Below are 20,951 nucleotides of genomic sequence, written 5' to 3'. Positions count from 1 at the left end.
TAGATCAGGCGCGATTAGTCCAGGCCTGGCACCTTAATCCCATCTGCGCTGTAGTGATTTGGGACAGAGCCTGGCAGAAATTCCAGTGCTCGTTCACCAAAGTTTGGATCCCGTCAGTTCTGTATGGAAGGTATAAGGTTCCTTGAAAATTAAGCACGGGGCCAGACCGAGGATGGGGAGGGATGCCATTTTGTTGTCAATGTTCAGGGCCACCAGGAAAAGGGCCATGATGGGCGTGGCAGGTAAGAGATGATGCCCCACTGAATACCAGATCTTTCGCATTGGAGGCAATGTTGATCAGGAAACAAAGTGTGGCTCGGAGCTGGCTTAAACTCAGCCACAAATTCTTTCTTTTTCCTTTTGCCATTGAGAAAGCCACTGTCTTTGAGCCTTAATGTTCTATCTTCAAAGCACATTGGAAGCAGGAGCCCTTTGGAAAATGTTGAGGACATTTTCCGTGAAAGGAATTGGTAGTACTGTATCTTAATACTGTAGTATCTCCTCTTTCCAGATGTCCTAGAGCAGGCATCCCCAAACTCGGCCCTCCAGATGTTTTGGGACTACAACTCCCATCACCCCTAGTTGACAGGACCAGTGGTCAGAGATGATGGGAACCGTAGTCCCAAAACAGCTGGAGGGCCGAGTTTGGGGATGCCTGTCCTAGAGGCAGCTGAAATATTCGCACAGCCACATATTTGAGGGGAAATTGAGATAAAACAGAGTTTTATCTAACTGGTATACAGATAATGGTCAGGGGGTATTCTGCTACCTTAATACAATAGTTGGTGCATAAATGAGGCATAAGGAATTAATTCATTGTTAATAATACTGTTGATTGTGCCCATTGGGATTAATATACATAGCTTAGCCATGCCATTGAGTTCATGGGTCTGCTCAGAATGTGGCTAACGTTGGATACAAGGAACCTTTCGCCTGCAATTCCAACCATGTCTACTCAGAAGTAAGTCCCACTGAATTCCATGCTGAAGTCAACACCTTCCTGCACATCATCTTACTGACTGCAGACTGGAGCAATGTCTTTTTCTCACGTCCTATGCCCCATTTTATTGCGTAACAACCCAGCCTGAAGAAGACCTTTGTTCAAAAACCTGCTTGCGGTGTTTTCATTTACCCTAATAAGAGGCTACTCTTGCTTTGTTGTTGTTGTTGTTGTTGTTTAGTCGTGTCCGACTCTTCATGACCCCCTGGACCAGAGCATGCCAGGCACTCCTGTCTTCCATTGCCTCCTGCAGCTTGGTCAAACTCATGTTGGTAGCTTTGAGAACACTGTCCAACTATCTCGTCCTCTGTCGTCCCCTTCTCCTTGTGCCCTCCATCTTTCCCAACATCAGGGGCTTTTCCAGGGAGTCTTCTCTTCTCATGAGGTGGCCAAAGTATTGGAGCCTCAGCTTCAGGATCTGTCCTTCCAGTGAGCACTCAGGGCTGATTTCCTTTAGAATGGATAGGTTTGATCTTCTTGCAGTCCATGGGACTCTCAAGAGTCTCCTCCAGCACCAGAATTCAAAAGCATCATTTCTTCAGTGATCAGCCGAATTATGGTCCAGCTCTCACTTCCATACTCTTGCTTTAAGTATGTCCAAATGGGTGTTACTTATGGGAGTGTTGTGGTTAGAACAGGCTTCTGCTTCCCATTAATTTGAACCAAAGGCATGTTAAGTTGCCCCACGCTCCCAGTGCTGCAAAACCAGCATGGTTTCTTTACAAGTGGTAGTGGCTTTGCTGAACTGAGTTGCCTAATGAGAGAGGAGATCAGGAAAGCAGGGGTGGGGAGAACCACCTGCTGCTTGGTTGAACAGGGCAGAAGACTCTGTGGCAGCCACCTGAGCCCTTCCGCTGACGAGATCTTTGTTTCCAACTCTCCCTGCCACCCCATTGAATGACTTTTGCTGAGCTTGCATCACCAATTCCCTAACCTGCTGAAAATCTTCAGGCAGACTGAAATAACCTAATGTCAGGCACTGTGTGTTTGGTTGCAGTGATGGGAGAGGCAGAAGGAACATTCTTTCCCCAAAGGGTAGCTTAATGCAAATGTCCCTCTTGGGACAATGAGTAGGGCGAGGGGAAGGCAAGAGGCATGCCTGAGGTTCCTGGTCTTCCCATCAGTAGTGCAAGCAGGGACTGACTTTGGGGCAGAGGCGAGGGTCACAATCAGCAGAACTGGAGGGGGATGCGTAGAGAAATGCAGCAGGCTGTGAAATAATACACATTTCCCTCTAAAGAAGGTGCTCCCCACCCCTGAATGAGTCTAAAATCACCTAACTCCACCACTGGGTCCTTTGTGCACTCAAGCACACCAATCAAGGTGCATCGCCTCAGAGTTGGCTAGCCAAGCTGATCTGTCAACTGACTCTTCTCTGCCGACAGGCCTTTCACAGCAGAAACCACTTCACAGCTCATGTTAGCTGACGAGTCTGTTTACACTTGGCCTGCTTCCCAGCCAGTGGCAATGCCGGCAGCCACGTGTGAGTGACTGAGGCATTGCTCCCGGTGGCTGGTTAACCAGGGTCAGGACGCCTGCCGATTAATAGGCTTTGCCATCCTGGATCACCACCCCTCCTTCAGGGAAGCTTCGGCCCTTCATTTTGCTTGCACGTTTTATTCATTTTTAAAAAATCATTCCCTTGGGCCTTGCTACAAGCACACCAGGGAGCTGAGAAATCATTCCACAATAAACATTGTAAGTGAGGGCCTACATTACAGCTTCTTTCCCCACCCTTACCACATATATCAATATGCTGATTACACCCAGCTTTATCTGTTGATGGACGGCCGCCCTGACTCTGCCCCGGACACACTGACCAGATGCTTGGAAGCTGTGGCTGGATGGCTGCGTGGGAGCTGGTTGAAGTTAAATCTTTCGAAGACAAAGGTCCTCTGGCTAGGTCGGGACATGGAGTTGGGGGGCCAGTGCCTTCTGTCAAGAGCTTCGACGCCTCCCTTTCCATGGAGGCGCAGGTAGCAGCCACAGCAAAGGTGGTATTTTTCCATCTCCGCCATATCAAGCCGTTGGTCCCTTACCTTTCCCGCCCTGATCTGGCCACAGTGACCCATGCGACGGTCACCTCCAGGCTTGATTATTGTAACTTGCGCTATGCAGGGCTGGCCTTGAAGCTGACCCAGAAACTCCAGCGGGTGCAGAATGCCACGGTGAGGCTCCTTACGGGGTCCTTGCCACAGGATCACATTCATCCAGTGCTTTACCAGCTGCACTGGCTCCCGGTGGAGTACAGGGTCAGGTTTAAGGTGCTGGTTTTGACCTTTAAAGCCCTATGCGGCCTAGGACCCACGTACCTACGGGACCGCCTCTCCTGGTATGCCCCGCGGAGGACCTTAAGGTCCACAAATAACAACACTTTGGAGGTCCCGAGCCGCAAGGAGGTTAGATTGGTCTCAACTAGGGCCAGGCCCTTTTCAGTACTGGCCCTGACTTGGTGGTACACTCTATCACAAGAGACCAGGGTCCTGCGGGACTTGACATCTTTCCGCAGGTTCTGCAAGACAGAGCTGTTCCGCCTGGTCTTTGGTTTGGACTCAGTCTGACCCTTATGTTTCCCTTCCCCTTACGGTTTTGATCTATGGGCAGCTACTAAAATGAAGCTGCATTTTAAATTGTATTTTAACCTGTATTTTAATTAACTGTTTTTTTTTTCCTTTTTCTATTACGTAATTTTATTGTATTTTATTGTAATTCTATTGGTGTTAGCCACCCTGAGCCCGGTTCTGGCTGGGGAGGGCAGAGCATAAATAAAAGGTTTATTATTATTATTATTATTAGGTAAAGGTAAAGGTACCCCTGCCCGTATGGGCCAGTCTTGACAGACTCTAGGGTTGTGCGCTCATCTCACTCTAGAGGCCGGGAGCCAGCGCTGTCCGCAGACACTTCCGGGTCACGTGGCCAGCGTGACGAAGCTGCTCCAGCGAACCGGCACCAGAGCAGCACACGGAAACGCCGTTTATTATTATTATTATTATTATTATTATTATTACATGAGAGAGACAGAAGAACATAAGGAGAGGCCTGTTGGATGAGGCTAATGGCCCATCAGGTCCAGCATTGTGTTCTCACAATGGCCAACCAGATGCACAAACAGGACCTCTCCCCTCTTTTATAGCAACTAGGATTCAGAAGCATTGCTGCCTCTGACTATGGAGGCAGAGCAGAGCAGTCATGGCTGTTAGTCATTGATAGCCCTGTCCTCTGTGGATTTGCCCAATTCTCATTTAATGCCATTCAGGTTGATGGCCACCATTGCCTCTTGGGGGAGCGACTTCCCTAGTTTGACTCTGTGCTGCATGAAAAAAGCGCTTTCCTAAATATTCCAACATTTAGCTTCATTGGTTGCCCACGAGTTCTGGTGTTAGGAGAGAGGTAAATTCTTGTGGAATTCCAATTCATTTTTACATCATTTGTCAAAGTTTTATGGGGATGTGAGTGGGCGGGACTGTGACTTGGTCTCCTGGGCAATTGGATGAATTGCTTTCTTGCCTCTACTGTTCTCCTCTCGCGTGTAAACAACACTGATTAGAGATTCAGGGGATCATTCAGATATTGGATCACTTGACAGCTGAAGCAGCTGATTAAAGGGTGCAGAAAGAGAGCCAGTGTCCCAGTGGTGCCTCAGCCATAAAGGCTCCCTCTTTCCACTACTCAGAAGAGAGGAGGGTCTTTTTGGTAGTGACATCCACCACGTGGAACAGCCTTTCTTCAGAAATACACCATGTGCTCACTGTGCTATGCTCTGAGTGCTTGCTTAAAAACTACTCGTGCATTCCAGGACTATCAGAATTGAAATGGTTCAGATATGTCTGCTTCAGTAAATATTGCCTTTCTTTGGATACTGTAGTATTCTGAATTTTTTTATTATTGTTGTCGTTGATTTTATTACCTACCACCCAGAGTCAGGATAACACCTGGCACAGCTTGGCTCTGGGATACTGATTGTGTCTACCACTGAAGCCTGACTTGGTGGCACCTCATTTAAGGCTCTCTCTCTCTCTCTCTCTCCCCTTCCCCCCAGTTCTCCAAGGAGAAATATATCCTTGACTCATCACCAGAGAAGCTTCACAAAGAGTTGGAAGAGGAGCTCAAACTCAGCAGCACGGACCTCCGCAGCCACGCCTGGTATCATGGGCGTATCCCCCGAGAGGTGAGGGGCAGCTGGAAGATCTCTGGCTATAGGAAGCCCTGTGGGTCCGTGAGCTGTGTCTGTGCAACAGTGAAGAAGGGTGTGGGGTGGTCTATGAGCCCCCTTGACTTTAGCTGGATGCTATCATGGCTGCCTGGGTCTCCTCATCCTCCTTGGTTTGGAGCAGGAGTGTCACAAAGCTCCTTCCTTTATACATGGGATTCCCCAACTGCACCTGTGCCCCTCCCTTGCTTTGTTCACAAGCAAGCTTCACCCTTTGGCAGGAGTGTCTCGTTCCCACCAACCTGTGGGAACCTGGCCTCCACAGCAGGATTGTTGCTATGGCTGTGACTCGTGGAGTAGATCTGGTAGACCATTTACTCAAATCCCCTGCTTGATGCAAAACATCCAGAGAACTAGCTCAGGGGAGGAGAACCTGTGGCCTTCCAGTAGTTGTTGGCAAACATCTCCCATCAGCCCAATGAGGGACAATGGGAGTTGTAGTCCCAACATTTGGAGGCTCACAGGTTTTCCCCACCCCAGACATTTGTGGGGAGCTATCACCCCCTTAGAATGGAAAAGGCTGTAAACCAGATGCCACAGATGTGCTATTGCCCACAGAGCAACCACAGCGCTGCAGGAATTATTGGGAGCAATGGCAATGCCCACCCTACAGGTGGAGCACACCTGGGAATTTACAAGCACACTGTGTGCTCACTCTCCAACAGAGAGAATTAGGATCCTGAAAGATACGAATCCAAGAGAGATTAAATAAACAGCCAATTATAGGAAACAAGACTGCTTTCGTTGTTCTTCAGGCTTAGCATCACTAATCTGAGGCACTTGCTGTAAAAAGATAGGACTTTCAGTTAACAGTATAATTGTGTTTGGAAGAGGGCAGCACTCCCAATAGATGGGACTAATGTGGGATACATGAGAATGATCGTGCCATTGGGGAATCCCTCACCCCTGCCCCAAAGGCTCAAGTTTCTCCACCCTTTAGCCCAATAGTCCTCAACCTTTTGAGGCCAAGGACCCATCATTAGTCCAAACATGGTACCCTAGGAATCTGTGTTCCTGAACTTGAGTTAGTGGTGAGAGGACAGTGTTCTCTGCACACGATCAGAGACACAGTTCTTCCCAACTTACCTTCAGAATGGAATCCTGCTCTCTTTCCAAGACAAGAAGTTGTTGTTTTTTTTAAAAAAAGCCAGTCATCTGAGCACTTTCTTTCAGGGCATTGCAAATTTGCTTAAACAAACCTTCCATCTGGCCTTTCAGGTGTCTGAGAGCCTGATTCAGAGAAACGGGGACTTCCTGATACGCGACTCACTCACCAGCCTTGGGGATTATGTGCTGACCTGCCGTTGGCGGAATGAGCCCCTCCACTTCAAGATCAACAAGGTGATGGTGAAGTCCAGCGAAGGCCGCACTCACATCCAGTACCTCTTCGAGCAGGAGAGCTTTGACAATGTGCCAGCCTTGGTGCGCTTCTACGTGGGCAACCGCAAGCCAATCTCTGAGCAAAGCGGGGCCATCTTCTACTGCCCCATCAACCGCACTTTCCCGTTGCGCTACTTGGAGGCCAGCTATGGACTTGCCAATGGGAAGCACAGCGGCTCGCACAGCCACTCCAGCCAGAAAGGGGGGCACATCAAAAGGAGGAGCATTACCATGACTGACGGATTGACGGCTGACAAGATCACAAGGGGTGATGGGTGCCCAACTAGGTAAGCCTGTACAATGGCAAACTTGTTCTCCAACAGCCAGTCTGCATGTAGCCAGAATGGCACCGTCCACATACAAGGAGGCAGCATCAGCAGGCTTGGGGGAACTCCCAAGAGTTACAGAAAGACAAAACCAGGTGGCAGAGGGAGCCCTAGGGAGGGGACTGCCAAACACAGACCAGTGAGGTCTGAGCAAGTTCAACAGGCATGGAATGCTAACTGTTGCAGGGCAGGGTAGGCAGAAAGGCAGTGGGAGAGGAAATGGAATGGAGCATCCTGCAAGAGGGTGTGGTTGGCTGGATGGCACCCTGACCAAAAATATTGCATCCCGCAACAGGTTGTTGCAAAGCCCTCTTGTGCATCCAGCTTTCTATGTTAAGGGAGACCAGCTATGAGTGTTAGAGAACCACCTTTGCACTTGTGCAGTTTCTACTGTGGACTCCACTCTCAGTGGTGGACTGCCTCTGGTTGTCTCAGCGGCCGTGCCTATTTCTCTCAGCCCCTCTAGTTGCCATTGTCTTCTCTGCTCTGGGTTGCATTCAGCCTCAGAGGAGACATGTAGAAAATGATGCACGTGGGTAACTTAGGCCCATTAGTTTTAATTGGTCTGTTCTGAGTAGAACCTAGTTAGCCACAACCCTCTGGCTCCAAGGGAGACAGTGATCACGAGCTTGTATCCTTTAATACCTGCTCATAGACATACAACTTCAGGGTTCTTATCTGGAGACAACTGCATTGAGGTTACTACAACAGGCACAGTTACTTAAGAAATGCCAGTTACAGATAGGTAGCCGTGTTGGTCTGCCATAGTCAAAACAAAAAAAATTCCTTCCAGTAGCACCTTAAAGACCAACTAAGTTAGTTCTTGGTATGAGCTTTCGTGTGCATGCACACTTCTTCAGATACTTCAGAAAAAGGTATCTGAAGAAGTGTGCATGCACACGAAAGCTCATACCAAGAACTAACTTAGTTGGTCTTTAAGGTGCTACTGGAAGGAATTTTTTTTTTGTTTTAAGAAATGCCAGTATTGCTTTTCTCAATTGCGGGAACTGGGAAGAACCAACAAATTACCAATATAAATGAATATAATTTCATTTCCACAAAGACGGCAGGAAGTGAGTGAAACGGCTTTGCGGCTTGAACTGCAAGTACAGAAATATAAAATAGCAAGAGATTTTGTAATTGCAGATCCCATCAAGTACCCAGGCCCACATTGCCTGGGCCATAAACTGAAATGGTTCCTGTTGGGAGCAGGGGGCTAGGAGATTGCTCCTAATGGAGTGTGTTTTGGGAACTGGACAGAGTTGCAGTATGGACCGCAGTGCACCAGGCATTGGGGTCAACATGAAGGTTCAGAGTCAGGGAGGGAGAGGAAGGTGGAGAGACTCTGTTAATTACCTGTCCCGAGGAAGGGAAGGCAAAAAGAAGCAATATCCTGAGTTCCCTAGTAGAGTCCAGAGTTGCTGGCATAGGCAAGCATGGGCTCGTAGGAGGACAGTGCCTGGATATCTTGGAGAGCAGCCAAGACAAGAAACATCCAGGAAGAGGGTTCAGAATCAAGCAAAGATGAGGTCAAATATATAGTTTGTTCATTAAATTTATATCCTACCCCCAGCCCTACCTCCTGAATTTAATGAGCTCTAGCTCTGAGTCCTACAAATCAGTTCACATTTCCTGTCACAGAGTAGTGGGGAGGTCAGACAAAGGTGTGGGGGAATCAGAACCTACAGCTAGGTGACTGAGGTGCCCCTCATGGGGAAAAGATGGAGGCATTTCCCTGGAAATTTCCCAAGTGAGGGCTTTTCCACACTTACCTTTCCTCTGCTTATTTCCAGGCATGGTCCACACTTCAAAGCTCTGTGTCCAAGCGCAACCTCCCCTTTCTTCTTTTCGCTCCAGAGCTTTCTGAACCAAAAATCTGCTCTTTAAAGCCGAATCGGAGCAAATGTCAACCTGCAGAAAACCCAAATTGATGTTTGCTCCGATTGAGCGCTGAAGAGTAGGTTTTTGTGGGAAATACTCCAGGGCAACAACAATGCTCTTGTACGGAGCGTTCAAGTGTGGGCCTGTACCTGGAAAGAGCATTGCAAAAGGTAAGTGTGGATAAGTCCTTGGGCTTAACTACCAGGGGAAGATGCTTGTTGGGGAAAGCCTCTTAATTTCTTTCTCAGAATTAATTAACAGCTGAATAGAGGTACCTTCACTTGCTTATTATTTATTTATATAAACTATTTCCAGACAGAAGGTAATCCCAGAGCAGCTTGCAATCATGAAACATTAAAACCTCATATGTAGTAAAACAACAAACAAAATAGAAATCAATAAAAATAATAAAATATCAGATACACTTGCATTAGGTATACCAAAAGTTTCTCGGGACTCATTACGCCTTGCAGTGGGCTTATTTTACTCATCATTGTTTACATTGTGGGTAGGTGGGAAGACATGAAACTATGGAGAAGGTCCTATTAAAACCACTGTAGCTTCCTCCAGTTCCTTGGCAATGGCACCACACTCATTTGTCTGGCTATGTGCAAAATAAACAAAGGGCAGCATTCAGCTGTGTGTAGACTCTTTGAAATGAATGAGCAGGACTAAGTTAGGTCCATTGAATTTCAGTAGGTCTGCTTTGAGTGGAACCTAGTTGAATACCACCCACGGTTCTCAGGTTTGTGTGGAGCTCCAGCTGAACCAAGCTTCTCGACAGCAAGAGGTTTGCTGCTCTGGGTCTGAAGCAACTCAGTCATCTCTATATCCCCGGGGCTCGTAAGTCCCCCTGTGTGAAATAGAACTCCTGCTTTTGAATAATACTTTACTTTTACGGTAGTGTGGCCTTCAATTAGAACCGACTCCCTTGCTGGCTTATGCAATTTGGTAATCCACCCTCCATGATGAGGACTGTGGCTGGGTGATGCCACCACGCATCTCATACGGAAAAAGTGTCCCAGCTGATGGAGACCTTAGCATCCTGGACCCAGACTAGAGCACTTCACAAATAGGACAGGCCCATGTCATTGGCAAAGTGAGGCGACTAAGATTGAGGGAAGATAAAGCAGGTCCACTTGATGTGGGCATTGTGCTTTTCTACAAACAGGCAAGAGTCCCTGGCCGCTGCACTTTTTGCCTTACTCAAAGCAACAATGCCCACTTATTCCATGGGTCTGGCCCCTTAGTCTGGCCCTGCTTGGTCCTCTTGGGAGGACTTTGTGCCAACACCTTCTTTTATCCTTTGCCTAGCGTCTCCTTGCCACATCACCGAGACATCATCCGGAATTGTGCGGTCAGTGTGGATCAAATCCAAGATCTCCACTCTTCAATGTCTCCCATCTCTGAGAGCCCTGCAACTGCAGCCTACAGCACAGGTAGGAACGGTTTTCAAAGAGCAAATAAAAATAAAATGGAGGGTGAGAGAAATATTCAACGTATAATAAAGAGTAATCACAATGGCATGTGAGAACTTCTCCCTACTGTTTATAAAGCATTTTTTGTCCTGGTCTTTAGCCCAAAACTTTCTAGTCCTTTCCAGATTATCTTTTATTAAGTCCTCCTACATAAATGTTTAGGGGACTTTTTTGGCAGTGGTTGCTGCTGTTGTTGCTGTTAGTTTTTATCTTTATTTTGGATCTTTTGATTTATGTGGAAATTGTTCAGTTTGGTTGTGTACTTTCTGTTGCTTTGTTTATTGTTTATGACTACTTTTTGTTATGTTTATAGTTATGTTGGAAACGGCATTGAGCATAGTTTTAACTTTGGAAAGGCAGCATACAAATAAATGATAATTTGTCTGCACAAAACTTGCAGGGAGGTCATATGATGTCAACTATTGAACGTTCATTCTGATTTGATTGTGGGGGGTGGGGTTATACTATGCTGTGTTAAGTAATTATTATCCCGCACTTCACAATGCTTTTTCTGCAGGAGGGCTGATTTCTTGGCCTATGATAAAAACCCTTCTGTTTCTACCGCCAAACCTTTCAGAAGAGAATTTGCAACAGTTTGGCACCATTTTTGAGTGAATTGGATAATGTCAGTTTTTTGGTGAAATTGTTATAAAGCGGCAACATGGGCGCACACAGATGATTGCGTGGACCTCATAACATGTTACCGTTGCAAACCAAATACTTGTTTTGCTGCCTGTGTCCACTCTTACAATAAAAAAACCCCTTTCTCTACCTCTGTTTGCAGTTACTCGGCTAAAACCACAGACTGGCCAAGCTGGCAGTGGCATAACCCCGTCATCCCCTGTCATAAGACGCTCCAGTGAACCACAGCTGTGCCAAGGAAATGGTAGCAAGGCTGACCAGTCCGACAGCCCGCACTCGACCCCTTCCCATGGCTACTCAAGGGCCTCCCCTTCTCCCTCGGTCAGCAGCTATAGCGATCCGGACACAGGACATTACTGCCAGCTCCACCCTCCTTCCCCAGTTCAGTGGGACAGGCCAACTGCAGAGGGCAAACAGATGCCAGCCAAGAGCTACGTTGAGAGGCTAAAAGGGGACGAGGGCCAGAGAGGGCTTGCTCTGAATGGTTCTGATGTGGAGGTGGGGCCCAGGAAGAGGCTGGATCTGAACAGTGTGGGCTTTGTTGTCCCTGTTGTGGAAAGGACCTCCTCCTTCAACCCAGCTATCTTCCAGTCGCTCCTTATCCCTCTGGAAAACAAGCCCCTGGAGATGGCAGTGCTCAAGAAGGTCAAGGAACTCCTAGCAGAAGTGGACGCCAAGACTCTGGCCAAACATATCACCCAAGTGGATTGCCTGGTATGGGATTTTGGGTTGCTGGTGGCCTCTTTGGGCTGCCTCTCGTTCAGGATAGGGCCAGTTAGTACCAGCTGTGCTGGTGGCATTGCAATAATAATAATAATAATAATAATAATAATAATAATAATAATAATAATAATATATTACTTATACCCCGCCCATCTGGCTAGGTTTTCCCAGCCACTCTGGGTGGCTTCCAACAAAGTATTAAAATACAGTAGTCTGTTAAACATTAAAAGCTTCCCTAAACAGGGCTGCCTTCAGATGTCTTCAAAAGTCTGGTAGTTGTTCTTCTCTGTGACGTCTGGTGGGAGGGCATTCCACAGGGAGGGAGCCACTACCGAGAAGGCCCTCTGCCTGGTTCCCTGTAACTTGGCTTCTCACGGCGAGGGAACCGCCAGAAGGCCCTCAGTGTCCGGGCAGAACGATGGGGGTGGAGATGGTCCTTTAGGCATATAGGACCGAGGCCGTTTAGGGCTTTAAAGGTCAGCACCAACACTTTGAATTGTGCTCAGAAACGTACTGGGAGCCAATGTAGGTCTTATGTGGTCTCAGTGGCCACTCCCAGTCACCAGTCTAGCTGCCACTTTCTGGATTAGTTGTAGTTTCCAGGTCACCTTCAAAGGTAGCCCCACATAGAGTGCATTGCATTTGGACACTGGGAATTCTGTTTGGGTGATCAGCTGTGGGCTGACCTGCACATTCAGAGAAAGCACATGTAGGTTGGTCACCAGTCTTATATTCCACATTGATATGATGTGACGATATGCCTGGGGCCTTGTAGGAAATTAAAGTGGAAATTAAGGTGGAGCCAAAAGGAGGATTACCTCCACTGGACAATCCTGCTGGGAAGGGGGCGCTAACTTATGAGAGGGCATACCAGAGAGCGCCATGCCAAGGGCCCCCAGGGGCTTGTGCCCCCAGCCCCAATTTTCCCTGCCCCTCCGTATTTCAATCACAGGTTCATGGAAAATTAATGGCCGCTAATTTATTTTAAGTCTCATTACACAGGATGGCACACTCTGGGCTTTAAGTGTTTGCACTGTGATGCCCGTATCTCTTGTCAGCGCCAAGTGTTTATTCACTGGCTTGGCAAGCAGATCTACCAAAATTGTCCCAGGAGTAAGCCTGTCCTTGGCTGGTCCGGAACAGACGCTTATCTGTTCTTCCCAGCCTGAAGCCGACAGCCTGTCACAAGAGAATTTTGCTGAGCCCGTCCCCAAATGTTTTGCACAGCAGCTGAAGTTGCCAGAGTGAGACAACCTGCAGGAGGACAGCCTTTCTCCATCTTGCCTTCCTCCTGCTCAGAGACACCCCTTGCTCCAGAGGACACAGACCCAGCTCTGTGACCTGTTTAATTATTGCCTGTTATACAGGCATGAAAGGGACGCGGGTGGCGCTGTGGGTTAAACCTCAGCGCCTAGGACTTGCCGATCACATGATCGACGGTTCGAATCCCCGCGGCGGGGTGAGCTCCCGTCGTTCGGTCCCAGCTCCTGCCCACCTAGCAGTTCGAAAGCACCCCTAAGTGCAAGTAGATAAATAGGGACCGCTTTATAGCGGGAAGGTAAACGGCGTTTCCATGTGCTGCGCTGGTGCTGGCTCACCAGATGCAGCTTCATCACGCTGGTCACGTGACCCGGAAGTGTCTTCGGACGGCGCCGGCTCACGGCTTCTAGAGCGAGATGAGCGCGCAACCCTAGAGTCGGTCACGACTGGCCCGTACGGGCAGGGGTACCTTTACCTCTTACAGGCATGAAGGACTCTGGGGAAGGGAAAAATCAGCACTGTCCAAGCCATTCTGTATGCTCAACACAGCTAGTCCTAGGAATTGTGAAGGGGAGGGTCAAGGCTCTGCGTTAGGCCCACTGCTGCTGTTTTTTTACAAAATTATTTTTAGTTCGTGCAAAAATGCAGATAAGTGGGATATAAAGCTGAAATAGCATCAATTCAGAACGATGACTTGTGGTTGCAGAGATTCTAACAAATAACAATTGTTTCTTCAGTGACTTTTTTAGTAACTAAAAATATCACCATCATCATTATCATCATCATCAATCCTTTGCATTGTGAAGATTTCCTTCTGCATCCAAGGATGGAAATCAAACCACTTTCCCCTCTTTGTCGCAGGTTGCTAGGATACTGGGCGTTACCAAGGAGATGCAGAGGCTCATGGGAGTGAGCTCAGGGATGGAGCTACTCACCCTGCCCCACGGACATCAACTTCGGCTTGATTTGTTGGAAAGGTAGAGTTTGAGGGGCAGGCAGACAAAAGAGATGCTTTGGGCTGGGTGGGCAGGTCACTCGTTGCTAAGCACAGTCCTGCAATGTCTGTCTCTCCTGCAGAGATAAGGGCTGCTGCCTGTTAGGCAGCACTGTGGAGATTCAAGGGCAGGAAATGCAAAACTAGGTGCAGAGTTTAGCATTCTGGCACTCTGAGCTTTTGCTTTTAAAAAAAAAATCTAGCCCTTAAGAAACCAATTGCCCGAAGGTTCTGAATGCGCAAGGTGCTGGCTGGGGAAGTAGAAATCTGGAAGCACTTCTTCTACACCCCTGTCTTTGCTTCCAGCTGGCTTCCTCACTTTCTTCCTTCCCTCTTCTCCTTCCTTAGGTTCCATACCATGACCATAATGATTGCTGTGGATATTCTGGGCTGCACAGGAAGCATGGAAGAGAGGGCTTCCCTTCTTCACAAGACCATCCAGCTGGCTGCTGAGCTGAAGAGTACCATGGGCAACATGTTCAGTTTTGCTGCTGTGATGGATGCCCTTGAAATGACCCAGGTACTTGTTTGGCCACTGCCCTGCCCCTGCCCACAGCTTGCATTTTTGCTGATCTCTGGAATCCCCTGCAGTCCATCAGCAAACTGGGTTACCAGCATCCTCGTAGAAGGAGATTGGGCTTTGGATACTACCAGAAGCTCCATTAAACAGGTGTGCAAGACACCCTCGCTGGCTTTTTGAGTGCTTCCATAGTCAGGCCTGAAGAACTGAAGCAGGACAGATGTGCAGTTTTGGCCCAGCATGAGCCCCAGGCAGACATTGCAGTGGATGTGCAAAGAAATAAAGAAAGCGGAGTTTCCAGGCTCTTACGCTTATTTGCATTTCTGGATGATATCCAAAGCCCCTTTTAGAAACCATGAGAAGGAGCCCAAGGGAACCAGAGAGACACCCCAAATCACCATAAATCACCCCAGCAAACCTCTCAGTACAGGGGCTTTGTGAGCCAGGCCAGGTTTTATCCAGTATCCCTTCCAGGCATAGGTTGCTCACCTGCAGCCCCCACAATGTGTTTTGTTGTTCTCTTTTTGTATTTTTATGTTGTGAACTGCCCCATGACCTTTGTGTGAGAGGAGGTATACAAATTTAATAAATAAATAAATAGCTCTGCTTCAGTGCCCCTCCCCTTATGTTTCCCTTTCCCGCTTGGCTTTCAGATCTCACGTCTGGAGCAGACCTGGATGGTTCTACGCCAGCGTCACACGGAGGGAGCTATTCTCTATGAGAAGAAGCTGAAGCCTTTCCTCAAAAGCCTGAACGAAGGCAAAGGTAAGCTTTGGAAGTAAGCTAGCCACCCCCCCCCCCCATCTTGGTGAGCCTGCCCTCGGGTTTCACTCCCTGTTAGGTTACGCAGAGTCTGCTGTTCTGCTGCATCATCTAGTTTCACATGTTGTGTTTGTTACTTAACGGACATGGCCGGCTCTATGATGAGGCAAAGTGAGGCAGCTGTCTCAGGCAGCAGTTGCTCAGGGGCGGGGAGTGGGCTGAGCTGGGAGTACAATGCAGCCTGCCCCTGGAAGGCACAGTCCTTTCAGCAGTACTGAAATAAGGTTCAACTATCAGTCCAGTTGGCTTCTGTATACGCCTTGGAGTAGAGTGTCATCATGTCTTTTGCCTCAGACAGCAAAATGAAAGAAATGCTTAAGTTTTGAAAATAATACCTTTATTGTCAGTGTACAACCTGTGTACAATGAAATTAATCGAGCCTCCCCCCACACACACAAACACTCAATCTCATTGCACTCTGTGTGCTTGTCACACAACACACCAACCCTGAAAGTCAGCTCCACTATATTATTTTCCGTTCAGCAGTCTAACAGCCCACGGATAGAAACTGTTTTTTAGCCTGTTGGTACGACTGATTATACTTCTATATCTCCTACCCGAGGGTAGAAGATTAAAGAGGTGCTGGCCGGGGTGTGAGTCGTCCCTGAGAATTTTTCTCACTCTCCTAAGGCAACGATCCCTTGCAACGATCCCTAGCGGGCTCAGGGGACAGCCCATGATATGCGCTGTGTTCACCACCCTCTGTAAAGACTTTGTCTGTGGCTGTCAAGCCAACGTACCGCACTGTGATACAATATGAGAGGACACTGTCTGTTGTGGACCAGTAGAAGGAGGTCATCAATTGTTGTTTAACATTGTTCTTTCGCAAGACCCTGAGGAAATGGAGTCTCTGTTGGGCTTTCCTAACCACCTGAGTTATTTTCCAAGTGAGGTCTTCACTAAGGCAAACTCCCAGAAATTTAAAGGAAGAGACTCTCTCCACACAACCCCCCCGATATACAACAGGGCTAGTTCCCCTCTCTTCCTCCGAAAGTCCAACACCATCTCCTTTGTCTTGCTAATATTTAGGTGCAAGTTATTCTCTAGGCACCATGTAGAAACTAGCCTTGTATATTTATCTGTCTAGTGTTTGTGTGAGCATTGGCAAATATTTCATAGAACTGTAGAATTGGAAGGGACCCCAAGGGTCACCTATTCCAACCCCCTGCAATGAAGAAATCTCAGCAAAAGGGATCCATGACAGATGGGCAGCCAACCTCTGCCTAAAAACCTCCAGTGAAGGTTTTGCTTTTAATTCTATGCTGTGGTCCAGTGTGCATAGCAAAGAACTTGCATGTGAGAGACGGGAAACTGCTTTATGCCAGGCCCATGTTGTCCAGCATTATCTGCTCTGATGAGCAGCACCTTTCTAGAATCTAGACCATCATCACTATCTTCCTCTAAACCACTTTTACATTTTTCTTTAAGCAGTGCCCAGAACTGGCCATAGTACTCCAGATGAGGTCTGACTAATGCAGTGCAATTTCTTTAATATTGCCAGGGAAGGGTTGGTGGGCATAGCCGGATTAGTATAGTGCAGACCAGGAACTCAAACTTGTAAACGGAGTAATTTTGAAGGGCTGCAGCTAGTCAAAAGGAAACGGTGCAAGGCAAGATATGTAGTGACAGCTCAGCTCCTCATATAAATAAATCCTTTTGCTTTCTTCTTCCAGAAGGTCCCCCATTGTCCAACACTACCTTCCCACACATAGTGCCCCTCATCACACTTCTGGAACGGGACGCAGCAGTTCCAGAAAACCCCGAGCCCTGGGAAAACTTGGACAATGGTGTGGAGGTAGTCATGGCCCACCTGGAGGCGGCACGAATGGTGGCTCATCATGGCGGACTATACCACACCAACGCAGAGATGAAGCTGCAGGGTAAGGAAGGACATGTGGAACAAAGCTCAGCTAAGAGCATGTTGGAAAGAGAGAGCAGTGTGTGCCCTGTGGCCTGTTCTGCACTCCCTAAACTAGCCTTCAAGCATCCTAATGCCAATGTTGAACTAAGATTGATCTGCCTGTCAACTTGGCTTCTGCATGTGGAATGTAGCAGGGGACGGTGGCATCTTCTCCTTTGCCTTGAGTAGCAATATGTTTGGGGTCCTCCTGGATCACCAGTCAGTGCTGGAGTTAGGGAGGTACAGGTGGTTCCACCCTACAGGTGTCAAAAGGGGGTGCAAAACAACAACAGCAATCCCCATATTTATATGGGTACCAACCAGAAGGAAATGGTTGTCAAAATAAGAAATATTTGTGCCCTCAGACCCTTAAGCATTCCCATGTGGTTTCTCTCTTTGAGAGAAAATAAATTTATTATTTATACCCCGCCCATCTAGCTGGGTTTCCCCAGCCACTCTGGGCGGCTTCCAACCAAGTATTAAAATACAGTGGTCTGTTAAACATTAAAAGCTTCCCTAAACAGGGCTGCCTTCAGATGTCTTCTAAAAGTCTGGTAGTTGTTCTTCTCTTTGACATCTGCTGGGAGGGCGTTCCACAGGGCGGGTGCCACCACCGAGAAGGCCCTCTGCCTGGTTCCCTGTAACTTGGCTTCTCGCAGGGAGGGAACCGCCAGAAGGCCCTCAGCGCTGGACCTCAGTGTCCAGGCTGAACGATAGGGGTAGAGACGCTCCTTCAGGTATACTGGACTGAGGCTGTTTAGGGCTTTAAAGGTCAGCACCAACACTTTGAACTGTGCGTTGGAAACGTGCTTCTCTACAAGCATGCTTGTTCTTTCATTACAGGCTTCCAGCCTCAGCCAGAGCTGCTTGAGATCTTCAGCACAGAGTTCCAGCTGCGCCTCCTGTGGGGCAGCCGAGGGGCCGAGAGCAGCCAGAGTGAGCGCTACGAGAAGTTCAACAAGGTTCTAACAGCATTGTCCCACAAACTGGAACCGGCAGTGCGATCTAGTGAGCTGTAGCCCAACTATGTGAGCTCTGGGCACGAACAGCAAGGGAAGAGCAGGGTGCAGAGAGCTGCTAGCACATTCCTCTCTACATCAGCCTTGGTAGGATGTTGCCATTGTGGGAAGTACATCTCAGGCTGGGCATGGGGAAGCCCCGTGGTTAGTTTCTGCCCATAAAAACATCTTAAGAACAAAGTAGCCAAGCCAGAAGTTGGCTGTAGTAAAATGGGCCTTTTCCTGCATGAGTTACTGACAATCAACATACGATCTGTACAGGGCTGGTTTCCTCCTTTTAAAGGCTGGCAGTGACACGGCTCCTCTCACCTACCACAGGCGCCTTTTCAAGCAATGTATGAAGGATGCTTTGCTCAGATTGGTTTAATAGCCAATTGGTAAATAGCATTTAAGGCCTATAGCGCGGTTCATGGTTGGTTCAAAAACTCATCAGTATGAGGTAGAACCTTGCATCAACTTGCACCTGGTCAAAACGGACCTTTACACCTCACAATTGCATTTGAGTCCAGAGCAGAAATCTGGTCGCTTTGCTACCTTGCTGTTGAAGTATAATATAGAATGGCCAGTCTCTCGTCAGCTCTTTGTTTTGTCCTCCATCAAAATTAATGAAGGCAAAAAGGCCCCTGGCATATCCAGTCAGTGCTGACTCCCTATTTTGAATGTTCACAGCTGTTCCTGGGTCCAGTAAGTTAAGCACGGGGTTTCTTCAAGGCCACAACTCCAGGTATTTAGCAAATAAGGGCCTTAGGGGTTTTTAATTACACATAATGAGGAACACATGGCTGCTGCTGACCATCATTCTGCCCACCACTCTCCAATATTTGGTAAAAGCAACTAGTGATACGTCCTTACATTCAGCATTCCTCATAATGTGTAGACAGACCCTCACATATGCCTCTCTCCCCTGAAGTTTATAATATGCCTGAGTCCCCATTTCCACCTTTTAACATCTTAAAATTTTGTTCTATTTGGCTTTGCTTCAGGGTTTGTTTGTTTGTTTCGGGGCCTTTTTCTGCTTGTAAATAAAAAGATCCACGTTGGGAGTGTGAGTGTGTGTATGTGTGTATTTGTACTCAAAAGGGACATCTTGTAAATAATTACTTGCCTCTTTATTTTTTTTCCTTGTAAATTAATGTACATATATCATGGAGTGTCTTCTCTTGATTTTTGCATACAATAAACTTTTATGCTTTTTTTCTTCAAGAAATGTTCTTTGGTAGATTTTTCCAAATTGTTTTATTTCTTTATTGTTTTTAAATTGCACTTCTGTACTCAAGTGCCCATAAGCGACTTACACAGTAAAATATTAAAAAGACATTTTAAAAATAACAGCAACACACAAATGAGTATTTCTCATCTGACAATGTATTTAATTCGAACAAGTCCAACTCATCCTGCTTAAAAGATGAGTACAGTGGTACCTCAGGTTACATACACTTCAGGTTACATATGCTTCAGGTTACAGACTCCTCTAACCCAGAAACAGTACCTCGGGTTAAGAACTTTGCTTCAGGATGAGAACAGAAATCATGCTCCGGCGGCGCGCCAGCTGCAGGAGGCCCCATTAGCTAAAGCGGTGCTTCAGGTTAAGAACAGTTTCAGGTTAAGTACGGACCTCCAGAACGAATTAAGTACTTAACCCAAGGTACCACTGTATAACTAAGTCCACTGACATATCTAACCACCCTCCCAATTAAAAACCACACGCCTGAGTAAATAGGAAATGTTTTGCCTGGTGCCTTAAAACACACACCTGTGTGGTGGTACCAGGTGTGCTTCCCTGGTGAGAGAGCGTTCCACAAAAGGGGAACTTGGACTGAAAAGGTGGTGCAGCATTTTGTATTAGGACCAAGTTCATAACACTGCTCAACTGCAATGTTCAGTTAGTGAACTGGAGCCAGTTGCTATTCTCTCAGCTTAACCTACTTCAAGAGACCATTGTGTGGACAAGCAGATCTCTGCCACTCCATAAAGTCTGGAGGGAATAAGGTTAGAATTGCTCCCTGATATTTCTACATGTGCATTTGATCTCAAACCCTTGATGAGTTAGGGACTTTCCCTTCATGTGAAGACAGGCTCTGGTGGATTGAGTGGATGAGACCAAAAGTGTGTCCAACAGTCAAGAAAGTGGTTTCTGCATGTGCTGTAGAGGGCAAATGGGACTCATCAACATAGGCGCCGACTCCATGGGGCTTGAGGGGGCCCGAGCCCCCTCAAAAATTCGTTTGGGGGGGCTCTGCCCCCCCAATAATCTCCGGCGCCCCTCCAGCAGAGCGCCATCGCCGCCCCTCCCCCAGCCCAAAATGCACAGGGAGGGGCGGGCTGCATGCCTCCTGCCCTCCCTCTCGAGCAAAAGCTCCACCCAATTTCCTTTGGAGCTGATTAATAGGCGCAGCACGCTCTCCCCTATTCGCTCACGAGGAGGTGGCGCCACTTTATTTGCATATTCATGAGCTTATTTATTATTCATGAGCTTTCCCGGGCCCCCCCCAATATTTTTTATAAGTCCGCGTCCCTGCTCATCAACCTGGGAAGGCAGCACATATTGGAGAGGGAGTAAAACTCTGATCCTAAGCCTCTCTTGTGGGATATCTTCGGGAGAAGAAAAGCCTAAGGAGTAAACTCTACATAAATATAGAGTGAAATCTATAAGATAGTTGGATGGTGCTTTGTACGCCTCCTTCCCTCAACTGCTGCAGCCAAGCCGGTGCCAAACATTGCTCTGCTTTCCTTTGGACCACATCAGCAAGGCCAAGGGGGTGGTCTTGTCTTATTGACAGCCCCTGGCCTCCATAC

General features: G+C 47.7%; 1 protein-coding gene across 4 annotated transcripts in view; it reads left to right on the top strand.

Moving 5' to 3' along the window:
• SH2D3C (SH2 domain containing 3C) overlaps positions 1-19,379 on the top strand; it is a 72,523-nt gene extending 53,144 nt beyond the window's left edge. For 2 of the 4 annotated variants that reach the window (XM_028715007.2, XM_077922086.1), the window contains exons 2-10: positions 5,040-5,168; positions 6,429-6,877; positions 10,112-10,236; positions 11,060-11,631; positions 13,762-13,877; positions 14,243-14,414; positions 15,068-15,179; positions 16,910-17,116; positions 17,980-19,372. In XM_028715007.2, coding sequence (XP_028570840.1) covers positions 5,040-5,168; positions 6,429-6,877; positions 10,112-10,236; positions 11,060-11,631; positions 13,762-13,877; positions 14,243-14,414; positions 15,068-15,179; positions 16,910-17,116; positions 17,980-18,155 — 2,058 coding nt within the window. In that variant the 3' untranslated portion in view covers positions 18,156-19,372. Of the gene's footprint in view, positions 1-5,039; positions 5,169-6,428; positions 6,878-10,111; positions 10,237-11,059; positions 11,632-13,761; positions 13,878-14,242; positions 14,415-15,067; positions 15,180-16,909; positions 17,117-17,979 lie in introns of all 4 variants that reach the window. The other 2 variants (XM_028715005.2, XM_028715006.2) reach the window with 2 other exon arrangements.
• The last annotated feature ends 1,572 nt before the right edge of the window (positions 19,380-20,951 follow it).

This window comes from Podarcis muralis, chromosome Z (genome assembly GCF_964188315.1).
Source record: "Podarcis muralis chromosome Z, rPodMur119.hap1.1, whole genome shotgun sequence".
NCBI lineage: Eukaryota > Metazoa > Chordata > Lepidosauria > Squamata > Lacertidae > Podarcis > Podarcis muralis.
This window is presented reverse-complemented; position numbering and strand designations above follow the sequence as displayed.